The sequence below is a fragment of the Strongylocentrotus purpuratus genome, unplaced genomic scaffold (assembly GCF_000002235.5).
Source record: "Strongylocentrotus purpuratus isolate Spur 01 unplaced genomic scaffold, Spur_5.0 spur5_scaffold_3, whole genome shotgun sequence".
Taxonomy (NCBI): domain Eukaryota; kingdom Metazoa; phylum Echinodermata; class Echinoidea; order Camarodonta; family Strongylocentrotidae; genus Strongylocentrotus; species Strongylocentrotus purpuratus.
The window spans coordinates 2,453,101-2,466,214 of NW_022145609.1; the positions used below are offsets into that span (position 1 = coordinate 2,453,101).

At 41.8% G+C, this 13,114-nt stretch overlaps 1 protein-coding gene across 1 annotated transcript; it reads right to left on the reverse strand.

The window, feature by feature from the left end:
* Positions 1 to 1,375: 1,375 nt before the first annotated feature.
* LOC105442899 lies at positions 1,376 to 12,825 on the reverse strand. The gene is made up of 7 exons (XM_030996591.1): positions 9,210 to 12,825; positions 6,316 to 8,990; positions 5,602 to 5,808; positions 4,818 to 4,975; positions 4,259 to 4,293; positions 2,313 to 2,599; positions 1,376 to 1,468 (listed from the first exon to the last, which is right to left on the reverse strand). The coding sequence occupies exons 1-7, from the start codon at positions 12,823 to 12,825 to the stop codon at positions 1,376 to 1,378; spliced, it is 7,071 nt and encodes a 2,356-aa protein (XP_030852451.1).
* Positions 12,826 to 13,114: the final 289 nt, after the last annotated feature.

Here is a 13,114-nt window from a genome sequence, read left to right on the forward strand (position 1 = left end):
CTCGAATATCCGCCAAACAGATGGACTTCTATAAAATAAAAAAAAGAATAAGAAAAAAGAAGTAAGAACACGGGGGAGATATCATTCATCTGAGGTGATTGGTCTGTTAGTTTAACAGAGTCTGCTAGAATATTATCAAAATGAGTATGTGATAGTTAATTCCTCAAAACTTTGCTCAACATCAAAGAATTATTGTTGTCTATTCATTATTCGACGCCAAAATTTAAACGTCAAAATCTCTCTTAATATGATATTATAAACAGCAAAATGTATACCTCATTCGTACCTCAAGAAGTCGTATGTTGACATATGAGCCTAAATAGTATTAGTTTGTATTTCTAAAACCGTTGTTTGAGCTGTGCGATAAGAAAGAATGTACTTTTTCAGAGACGTCGTATTTTTTAAATAAAAAAGTGAAACCAGGATCTCTGCCGTGTAAATGTGTTGAGTAAAGAAACCTAGGGGAACATTTGTCGAACAGACTCAAGCAAATACCTAAAGTCCTCTAACATAATCACAAGGAACAAGTAAACATATAGAAATGGAATACCTCGTTTACAACCACCTTATCCTCTCGTTTACACGACACGGTGATGTCACTAGATTGGAGAAAGACATTAAACGGCACCGAACGATGGGTTTTACGATATGCCCTCTGTCTCTCTTCCTCGTTTATTTCCTTTTGGGTAGATTGAGCATGAAATGAACGAAGATCAAAAGTAAAACAAAAACCAAACAGAGATAAATCCGTAAGAAACATACACATGAAGGCAAATCGAGCGAACGAAAGGACAAAGTTACGTATTCAGCGTTTTAGATAAGAATATTCATAACGAATTACTTGCGCATGTCTTTCGTCTTGCAATTAGATTTGTTTGTTTGTCATTAAACTTCCGTCGTTGAGAGTTGGTCTCTCCAAAACCGTGATTAGCACATTTGAAAGGTATTAAAGATATATCTCGTTCTTCATTTTTCCAGTTGTAAATAGCATAACAGCATTCGAATTATACGTTGAACTCAATTTAAGGGAGGGGGGCAAGGAGCAATTTTGAATTGTTTACCCTTTCAAAGACCACTTCAGCATGAAATTGTGTAACCAACCGATGACCATTATTCATCTGCAGCTTTCAAAAGTGAGTGTTTTTTTTTTACAGTAATCAGAGGGATCGTTTTCTTTTCAGGGAAAAAATTAAGTCAAATGAATTCGATCTTTTGCTTACCGTTTCAATCCAAGGATTGTCAGCATGAACATGAAGTCGAATATCAATTTCCTGGCCTCGTCCAATGAATTCTGGTACGTATGGAGTGCAGACTACTTGTTGCCGATCTAACTGTTGTTTGAGCGGAATGAAGACCCACCATTCAGCGCATTGGTTTACGTAGAGGTCGAGAAACCCCCTGTGCACCCTGCAGTACGGCGGATCTTCTTTCGAAGTCCATGGCATTCTCCTAGCTCCTTGTTGCAGACCTATTAGAGATTTTTCATTTCAGCAGGAAAAATAATGATGAAACATCCTTACTTATCTGTAAATTGAGAAGAATGATGGCATCTTTTTGTCTTTGTTAACGCCTTTCTACTCTTTTATTACCCACCGGTTCATAAATTATTAAAAAAAGACATTTATAAATCTTCATATTAAGCTTTCCTATTTGGAAAATCCACTATGTAGATTATCCACAAGATAGATAATTAAAATGAAGGTGCAGGAAAAACAATGTTGGATCATACTTAGGCCTACTTACACAATGACTAATAACAAGTTGGGAAGAACAACGAGGTTTAACCCTTATTTTTCGACTATACGATTCATAATGCCATTTTACTCAACATGTTATTACTTATAGCAGTGCAGGCGCGTACACAGGGGGGGGGGGGTGTTTGGGGGGTTAAACCCCCGCCCCCCTTTGGTATTTTTATGTGTGTAAACCCCCCCCCCCCCCAACACCCCCTAACCCCCCCCCCCTTTGGAATTTTTTTTTTTTTTTTAATTATTAAAAAAAAATATTCCCATGGCTGACCTAAAAAGGTGACCTTACCCCCCCCCCCCCCCCAAGGAAAGCGAAATGTCAAATTTTCAAATTTCGAGACCAAAAAAAAAAGTGTCCTCTTACCACCCCCCCCCCCCTCCCCCTCCCCCTCCCCCCACTTATTCAGCGGCTGGCTGAGTCGATTTATAAATGTTAACCCCCCCCCCCTTGAAAAAAATCCTGCGTACGCGCCTGTAGCAGTGTCTTGGTGATAATAGAAAGACATTCAGGAATCTTAATATTGATCTACCTGTGTGCCGAATAGAAGCAATTTCTGGTTTTACTTCTTTGGAGTCAATATATTTGATAGAGTGTGGTATGGTGATCTTGACTGGCTGCTTGAAGGTGAGATCAGGAGGGTCAAATCGTATACCGCAGCATGCCACCGATTCATCATCCCCTATGGTCATGCTCGGACGATCTAGTAGAACTGCTACCGTTATCTTAAACGACTCAGGTTCCTGAAAGGTGCCCGCTGGAAAAGAGATTGATATCCCTTGGTCTTCCAACTCCACCTGCTTAGGACCTCTGCCGACTTCAATGATGACTTGGCGTGAAGAAGTTTTTACCTCTGGAACAATAAGGAAATAGACCAAAAAGTATTTAGAATCGTAATAACAACACACAGGTCTACCGTTATAAAGCTCATCCAATAAACCCCTAAATGTTCAGAATCATGTCTTTTTCATCCATCAACATTTCTTTATACATGCGCGATTCTTACCAAAACATGAACAATACCAAAGGCCAGTCCTATATAGTGATTTTTTGCACGGAAGATCATGTATGCAAAACATGACTGTATTAAAGGGAGTATAGCTTGGCAACAACTGGTTAACGCCATCTACGTCTTCTTTTGGACAACTGTACGTAAACAAATGAACTTGATTAACGGTAATCGTTTCCAGTGCACTAAGGTTAGTCAGTGCGATATCGATAATGCACTTGCCCTGCGGACGCGTGCATTATCGCCTATGTGCACTGACTACTAACTTCGTGCACTGGCCCTGCCCTAACACAGACGATAATGTGTATAATAAGCAATAATGCAATCGATCAACCATCGCGATACCGCTCTACCTTAAAAATGTATACCACATACATCAATTACGCGTACGATGTCAACAAATATGGCGAGGTCTGACCGCGGCCACGGCAGTTACCAGCCTTTCGCATAGTTCACAGCCCTGAAATAAGTTACAATTGGAACGACTTTCAGCTCCAACTCCGGGCGTTTTTCTCCGCTCATTCTACGCTGAGCCTGAGAGATCGATCAGAGCGGAGACCGACCGATTAGAAGCCTGCTCGGTGGCCGCTGGAATTTAGACATCGCCCAGCGATTTTTTGGAGAAGTCGGTCACCGAGCGTAGTCTGTGCGGCGAGTGAAAGTGAGCAGGCGCCGCCCGAGTTTTAACTCCGCGCTAAAACTTTAGCAGCGACCAACCGATCCCTTAAAACAAGCGGTGCCTGGTCGGCCGCCGCTCGGTGGCCGGGCAAAATTGGCTAAAAACTCGCCGCTCGGCCGCCGAGCAGGCTACTTTTGGGTAATGTGACCATAGCTTTAGTGACGGCGTGTACGTTGCATGCCAAGCCCGGAAGTCAAGCGCTAGTGGATATTGCTCAGCTACACTTTCATGTCTGTAAGGTGAAAATCTACTATATCAAGAGTAAGTCTAGATCCGACTGAGATATGAAATCATGAGATGAATGTAAATATGTTTCACTGACTGTTGAGGTATTGACATTTTGCCCTGAGATGAACAGATGGAAGTTGCTGTTTCCGAATTTTACAAACACTGCCCATGCTCCAAACAAAGTTGTATTTGTCTTCTGTTTGTTCTTTGGATATTTTAACAGGAGTTGTAATGTTCTACGTGGCATGCTCCGAATCTGGTGAACTCACTTCTTTTAGCATGCACATCAATTAGACCTTTAAAAGTAATAATGAAAGTAATAAATGGAGTCTATCCTATTTCATATGATAACATGCATTGCCGTTCATCAGTTACACATGTACAAATCTCCAAATTAAGAATAAATTTAGTCAAGTGCTATTCAACCTCGCCCTGCGGTCTCGGTGAAATGTAACAGCACTCGGGGAAATTCTTAGCTTGTCGTTTCGTAAACCATGTTATATTAAACTTCGGAGCATGCAATATCTACAAGGCACATGTCTTTATATTACATGTGCTACATTGTAAAATTTAATTTGAAATTAACTTGCTCTTACCGCGGTAACTCCTTATTGTCTCCATCGACGGTAACCTGTAATAAAGAAAACATGCATTTGTTAAGTTATTAGCTGTCACACGCTCCCATCATCTTGTCATTATATTTTTCTTTATGATTACTTTGTCCTGCTTAGCAGTACAAGGAGTAAAGGCCCGCTTTTAATTCCTCCGGATAAATAACTGCATTAATACAAGACATACAAAACGGTAAAACAATTGCAATGAAGAGAAAGATTCAAAATACAGGTAGGTCGCACGTTAGGAAAATGTAATTTTTAGCGTTGTGCGATTCTTTTTATAGATAGAAAGCTCAGCGATACAATACGGAAATGTTAGTGGTGTTCTAACCTTGATACTGCAAGAATTGGTATTCTATATTAGAGGGCATATGAAAACAATCATAAATTTTGCATGATGCATTTCTTAACATATTTAGAAAAGAGTTATATGACACATTAAACTTGTTTTGATATAGACACCGAAATTGTAATCTTTTCAAGATTATCCAAACCATCCTGGAACTTAGCAATATCTCAAATAAACTGAAAAACAATTAACCTCGAAAATATCATCTGTCGGATCTCTTCGTCTCGGGCAAACTGAATCGGAAGGTTGCCATCGTTGTCCCGCATATCAGGTTTAGCGCCATTTTCCAACAGGTAGAACACCAGTGCCCTTTTTGCTGATAGCCTATTACGGTAGAAGTCTGCGGATATCTGTTAGAGGCATCGATCAATAAATAATTTAAAGGGAAAGTTCTGAAATTATTGATCCTCAGGTAGCATCACAAATTTTTTTTTAATTTGTGTTGAAAAACATTCAACTTCTCATTAATTTGCAGCAAAAAGTTGTCAAAATTATGAAAACAGAAAAATAGTACAATTGGTATTTACATCTTTATCCATATAAGGTTCCGAGTGGAACAAATAATAAGTGTATTTAATAACTTTAGCGCAGTACCGGGACGACAGATCAATATTGTTTTCATATTGCTCTGTCATCCGGGAACTTCAACTGTCAATACAATATTGCACTATTTTTGTTTAGCTCAACGGGGGGAGGGGGGATGAACACTCCTTTTTTCCCCCTCAACATCCACCCCCTCGCTATGCCAATGCACAACTATAAACATTTACCCTCTTATACAAATTTATTAAAATAATGTTTGTGTTGACAGAAAACAAACACAAAACAATAAACACTCAAATAAAGATTAAGTCATGCATAAAAAATAATATGCATATGTATACCAAGTGAGGTGGAATGACGATAAGTTTAAAGAACCGATTTGTCTGACAGCGTGCTAACCTCCAGCTGTTAACATGATTAATAACCGTGGTACCTTTTTGAGTGTCTCTGTAAGTTCCACATCTCTATCCTCTCTGTAGCAGAGCTTGATGGCATAATGCAGGCACGTCTGACCATCGCGGGACTGGATGTTGATGTCTGACCCATGGGATATCAACGTCTCAATCACCGAGGTGTAGCCACGATGTATTGCGTGGTGAATAGCGGCAAAACCGTCCGGATCACGTTGATTGACGTTATTCTTTTTTTAACATAGATAAAGGAAACATTAATTTCTTGTATATGTTGTTAAAAAACAGGCAGATTCCAATAAACGTGAAAACACAATTGGACGGCATTCATCATTTTGAATAGTTCGCGTATGCTACTAAGCTCATGTCCTGAGATTATTTAGAAAGATCTGTCAGCATGAGCAAATCTTGCTGCGTAGATACATATCATCCATAACAAAAGGGGAAAACGATGACTTGCAGGAAATAGAGAACTAAGGGTGAACAGGGGATCCTCTAACTGTCAAAGTAAAGTTGATTGATATTACTTATACTATATAGAAGGTACTTCGCTAACTCTGCGTATGGTGGATCAATATTTCAATTTTACATTATGTAATTTACACAAAATAAAGGTTTCACTTCAAATCAATAACGTGAAATATGAGAATAATAAATCATTGCTTCTCTCAGAACTTACATCGATGGAATTAGTTTAATACTTCATATTTAAGTAAGCAGGATATATTTGTACACACCTTCGAGCAAGATGTCACAGAATCAGGAATGTTTGAGTTGTTTTGATAGGGCAGTTGATCCCGAGGTGTGTCTCCATTGCTATTCAAGGCATTCATATTGCTCCCCTTTGACAGTAGGTATACATATACATCTAGGCAGCCTTTTTTGAAGGCATGGTGCAAGGCAGTACAGTTGTCCTTATCTACCTGATTTACGTCAGCTCCTTGGCTGATGAGGTAATTTGTAACCCCAAGATGGCCATTTGCTGCGGCAGCGTGCAGTGCGTTCAAACCATTTATATCGCCAATATTTACAGCAGCTCCCTGAGTGATGAGATATTTGGCGACATTCAAGTGACCATTACTTACGGCACCAATTAAGGCGGTCGATTTATCATGACTAGCCATATCAACCAAAGCCCCTTCCTTGACCAAGTATTTTGTGACTTCAAGATGACCATTCCATGCAGCAATATGTAAGGCATCTGAACCATTGTTATCGCACTTAGTGACTTGAACTCCTTCGCTGATTAGGTACTCCGTAAGAGCGCAATGGCCATTCTCTACTGTACTGTGTAATGCGTTCGAACCATTCTTGGTGCAGATATTCACATTAGCTCCTTTACTGACTAGATATTCTGCAACATTAAGATGACCATTCCGCGCAGCATAATGTAGAGCAGTTCGCCCTTCAAGATCCCCTCGATTCACGTTTGCGCCATTGCTGATAAGACATGATGTAACATCAAGATGGCCATTTTCTGAAGCAATGTGTAAAGCATCTGAGCCGTCCTTGTTACCCTTATTCACCTCTGCTCCTTTGCTGATAAGATATTCAGTGATATCATGATGACCATTCATTGCCGCGCTGTGTAGAGGAGCCCATCCATCATTATCAGCACAATTTACTGCAACCCCTTTATCGATAAGATATTTTGTCATATTGAGATGACCGTTTTTACTCGCATTGTGTAGAACAGTCATGTTGTCATCATTTCTGACATTGATATCTCCTCCCTTCTTGATGAGATATTCCAGAATAGTAACATGACCACTGCCTGCGGCACTATGCATGGCGGTTTGGCCTTGACAATTTCCCACGCTTATCGATGCTCCTTTATTGATCAAACATTCTATGACCTTGATGTGGCCGTTCTGTGCAGCCCTATGTAATGCAGTCCAACCTTCGTTGTTTCCCATATTTACGCCAGCCCCTTGAATAATGAGTTCTTTGGTTACTTCCAAAAGACCCTTATCTGCAGCTTCATGTAAGGCGGTCCAACCTTCTTTGTTGCCCTTATTCACATCTTTTCCTTCGCTAATCAGGTGTGCGATAACCTCAAGATTGCCAGGCTTTTGTGCCGCTGTATGTAGGGGAATCCATCCATCCTTATCACCCTTATTCACCAGAGCTCCTTGACTGATGAGATATTTTGCAACAAGCAGATGTTTATTACTTGCAGCACTGTGTAAGGCACTCCAGCCATCATCACTGATTTTGTTCACGTCAGCTCCATGTTTTATCAGACATTTGGTTACCTCAAGATGACCGTTCTGTGAAGCGATGTGTAAGGACGTCCAACCACTGTTATCGCCTTTATTAACCTCTGCTCCTTTACTGATGAGGTATTCAATGGCATCAACGTGGCCATTCCATGCAGCACTTCGTAATGCAGTGCGACCATTACTGTCACACACATCAACGTTAGCACTATTGGTGATTAGATATTTGATGACGCGAACGTGGCCATTCAATGCAGCGATGTGTAATGCAGTTTTACCATCCTTGTCACATTCAGGTATCTGGGCCCCTTGACTAACTAAATATGCAGTTACTTCTAAGTGATTATTTGCAGCAGCACCATGTAACGTTGTCCATCCACTACTGTCGCCTTTATTGATTTCGGCTCCGTGGCTAATCAGAAACTTGATAACATTCAGGTGACCATTGACCGAGGCAACGTGCAGTGGAGTGTCTCCATTCTTGTCTTCTGGATTAGCATCGCTTCCATGACTGATTAGAAACTTCATTGCTTCTACGTGACCCTTTTCTGCAGCGCTGTGTAAGGCACTCCTACCCTTGTCATTTTGCTCGCTTATGTTTGCTTTCTGATCTACGAGATATTTGGTGTTCGCAACATGACCATTTCCCGCTGCGTAGTGTAAAGCCGTATTTCCATCGTCGTCACCCTTATTTACGTCAGCGCCACGGCTCAGCAGAAATTGTATTACCTCAGAATGGTTATTCTCCGCAGCAACATGTAGCGGGGTCCAGCCATTACTATCACTTTTATTCACATCAGCTCCATTGTCTACCAGATATTTGATTATACCAATGTGGCCCTTCCAAGTAGCACTGCGTAAGGCAGTCCTACCACCATTATTGGTCTTGTCTACATCAGCTCCACGATCTATCAGACATTTGACGACATCAAGATGGTTCTGCCATGCAGCACCATGTAAAGCGGTCCGCCCATCGTTGTTTCCCTTGTTCACGTCAGCTCCTTTACCGATTAACAGTTCGATTACTTGAAGATGGCCATTCCATGCTGCACTGCGTAAGGGAGTCCTCCCTTCGTTATTTCCCTTATCCACGTCGGCTCCACTTCTAAGCAGGTATTCGGTTACCGGACAGTGATCATTCTGTGAAGAAACATTCAAGGGAGTCCATCCACTGTTGTCCGATTTATTTACATCTGCTTCTTGACTAATTAAAAATCTTGAGACACCTATATGTCCATTTTCAGCTGCACAATTTAAGGGAGTTCTGCCATCGTTGCCACAGCTATCCACGTGAGCTCCTTGGCTAGTCAGATATCTAGAGACATCAAGGCGACCATTATGTGCAGCTGTATGCAGTGCAGTCCAACCTTTATCGTCTCTCATATTTACCTCAGCTCCTTGACTGATGATACATTTGATGACATCAAGATGGCCATCTTTTGCAGCAATGTGTGCAGCAGTCAGGCCATCCTTATCACGTTTGGTCTTGTCGGCTCCATTACGAAGTAAGCATTTTGTGATTTCAAGATGACCCCTTCTTGCAGCTATATGTAATGCAGTGGAACTGTCCTTATTGGTGGTGTTCACCTCGTCTCCTTCACTGATCAAAACTCTGGTGACTGCAAGATGACCATTTTCTACAGCATTGTGAAGTGGGGTCTGGCCATCATTATTGACTTTGTTCAGCTTTGCTCCGTTGGCAATGAGGTATTTGGTGACATCAAGGTGATCATTACCTGATGCGCAATGTAAGGCAGTCATGCTTTGCTTATTGGCAATATTTACGTCAGCTCCATGACTTAAGAGACATTTTATGACCTCGAAAAAACCCCTGTCGGCAGCTGTTTGCAGTGGGGTCTGTCCTTCATTATTACCCTCATTCACCTCAGCTCCTCGACTGATTATATATTTCGCTATGTCAAGATGACCATTCTTTGTAGCAATATGTAATGCATTTTCACCCTCGTTATCACTCTTCTTCAAATTAGCCCCACGGTCAATAAGGTTTTGGGTGAGCTCAAGATGGTTATTCAACGCAGACAAGTGCAATGCAGTTGTACCATTGTTGTTGTCCTTGGTCACATCAGCTCCCTGATCGAGTAGATATTTCGCTATGTCAAGATGACCGTTCTTTGTAGCAATATGTAATGCATTTTCACCCTCATTATCGCTCTTATTCAAATTAGCCCCACGGTCAATAAGGTTTTGGGTGAGCTCAAGATGGTTATTTAACGCAGACAAGTGCAATGCAGTTGTACCATTGTTGTTGTCCTTGGCCACATCAGCTCCCTGATTGATTAGGTATTCGGCAATGTGTAGATGATTTCTCTGTAATGCAATTGTTAGTGGCGTCCAACCATGACCATCGCTCCTATTCATATCAGCTCCTTGAGTGACCAGATACTTTGCTACCTCCAGGTGGCCATGCCATGCAGCACTTCTTAAGGCGGTCCTTCCATCGCTGTTGACCTTAGTTACGTCGGCTCCTTGACCAACCAGAAATTTGACGACATCCAAATGACCATTCCAAGCAGCAGCGTGTAATGCAGTTCTGTCGTCATTGTTTCCCTTATTTACATCGGCACCATGAGTGATAAGGCATTTGATGACTTGAAGATGACCATTCCAAGCAGCACTTCGTAAGGCAGTCCTGCCAACATTGTTTCCTTTGTTAACGTCAGCTCCCTGTGTGATGAGATATTTGACGACATCGAAATGACCATTTTGTGACGAGAGATTTAGGGCAGCCCATCCATCTTCATCTCTCATGTCAACTTTCCCTCCTTCCTTCATTAAGTGCTTGGTGACAGGTAGTTGCCCATTCAATGCTGCCATGTGCAAGGCTGTCCTTTTCTCTTTGTTGTACTTATTGACCATAGCTCCATTATCGGTAAGAGTTCTGGCAACTTCCAGATGACCCTTCTCGGCTGCAATGTGTAAAGCAGTGAAGCCGTTGTCTAGGCCCTTTTGTGCATCGGCTCCTCGAGAAATCAAATATTCTACAAGACGAGCATGTCCATTTTCTGCAGCAACATGCAACGCGGTAGAACCGTTACTAGCGCTACTATCTACATCAACTCCTTCACCGACTAAATACTCGGTAATCCCAAGATGCCCATTCAACGCAGCGAAGTATAATGCATTTGTTCCAATGTTCTTTCTCGTATTCTCATCGGCTCTTGTATTGATTAGATATTCGGCAACATGTGGATGATTTCTCTGCAATGCAATTGTTAGTGGTGTCCAACCATCACTATCTTTACTATGTATATCAGCCCCATGAGTGATCAGACATTTTACTACATCCAGGTGGCCATGCCATGCAGCACTTCTTAAGGCAGTCCTTCCATCGTCAGTAACCTTGTTCACCTCTGCTCCATGAGTAATCAGACATTTTGCAACATCTAAATGGCCATTCCAGGCAGCAGCATGTAAAGCAGTCCTTCCGTCATTCCGTCCTTTATTCACATCAGCACCATGACTGATTAAGCATTTAGTGACCTGGAGATGGCCATTCCACGCAGCGTTCCGTAATGCAGTCCTTCCGACATTATTACCCTTATTCACATCAGCTCCTTGCGTAATGAGATATTCAATTATCTTTAAATGCCCATTTAATGCTGCAGTGAGAAAGGGTGTGTCTTCGTTGTGATTTCCTTTGTTCAGATCACCTCCATTGGTCTTCAAGTATTTGATGACATTAAGATGGCCATATTCTGCAGCAATGTTTATTGGCGTCCAGCCTTCATTTGTACCTTTGTTAACGTCAGCTCCCTGACTGATTAGAGACTTGGTGATATCAAGGTAACCTTTCTCTGCACTCTTGTGCAAAGCAGTCCATCCATCTGTGTTACATTCATTCACGTCATCTCCGTGACTTATTAGGTACTCGGTGACAGCAACGTGGCCACCCACTGTAGCAAGGTATAACGCAGTACAGCCATCATTATTGGTCGTCCTGACGTTAGCACCTTCATCTATAAGACATTTGGTTGCACCAACATGTCCAGTTTGAGCAGCAACATGCAACGGCGTAGTTCCACTATTATCGCGCTTGTTCACATCAGCCCCATGGCTTATGAGACATTCTGTAACGCAAAGATGACCATTCTGCAAAGCAGTGTGCAGGGCGGTCAAACCGTCTTTGTCGACCTTGTTAAGTTTAGCCCCTTTGTTGATTAGGAATTGGGCGACGTCCATGTGGCCATTCTGCGCAGCAATATGTAAGGCAGTCCATCCATCCTTATCGCCTTCATTCACATCAGCTCCTTGGTTGATTAAAAAGCTAATGACATCAACATGCCCATTCCACGTGGCACTCGTCAAGGGACTCCAACCTTCATTATCGCAGCTTTTGAAATCAGCCCCTTGGTTAACAAGATAGCTTACGACATCAAGATGGCCATTCCATGCAGCAGTGCGAGAACATGTTCTACCACTGTTGTTGCATTGATTTACATCAACACCTTGTCTGGTTAGGTGTTTGATGATATCGATATGACCCTTCTCTGCAGCAATGTGTAAAGCAGTACAACCGTCTGCGTCGCACTTATTGACATCAGCTCCTCTGTCGAGCAGATATTCAAGTACACCAAGATGACCGCTCTCTGAAGCATGGTGTAAAGCAGTTTTTCCATCAATGGTATCCTTATCTACTTCAGCTCCTTGACCAATGACATATTGAACGATATCAATTTCGCCACTTCTTGCAGCAATGTGCAAAGCGGTCATACCATCTTTACTACCAATGTTCACATTAGCTCCATGACTAATCAGAAATTTCATCAAATGAAGTTGGCAGTTGAGTGTCGCACGGTGGAAAGCAGTGTAGCCATCAATATTGTCTTTGTTCACTTCAGCTCCTTTATTGATCAGGCAATTGACAACATCGAGATCACCACTTTCTGCCGCAATGTAGATCGGTGTCAGCCCGTGACTATCCCTTGCATTTACATCAGCTCCATCGTTTAATAATGCTTCTACGTTTGCAATATCTCCGTCTGCTACGGCTCTATGGAGGATATCCATCTTTCCTTCACACGCGTCTAATAATGTGATAACCAACTACTATACGCCCCTGCGTATGTACCACAGCTAACAGCTGTCTCCAAACCCAGACTCTTGACTGAAATACAACGCCTTAATTTACTGTTACTATTTCTAAACCTTCGTTTGCAATACCCAGGTCTCGCCATTGACAAATGTATCTATATTTCACAACCGGAGTGAGAAGAAAAAAACGACGATGTTATGCTGATCGCAGAGTAAAAAGTTCTAGCGCAGTTGGCGGAATGAAAATTGACAACGAAACCAGAGC

What these genes read in the sequence shown, in the direction of transcription:
- LOC105442899 (XM_030996591.1), bottom strand. Translation starts at nt 12,825, where the DNA reads ATGGATATCCTCCATAGAGCCGTAGCAGACGGAGATATTGCAAACGTA. An exon ending in CTGTGACATCTTGCTCGAAG is followed by an intron (nt 5,809 to 6,315) that starts GTGTGTACAAAT and finishes TGTTAAAAAAAG; the next exon opens with AATAACGTCAATCAACGTGA. An exon ending in GACAATAAGGAGTTACCGCG is followed by an intron (nt 2,600 to 4,258) that starts GTAAGAGCAAGT and finishes TTATTGTTCCAG; the next exon opens with AGGTAAAAACTTCTTCACGC.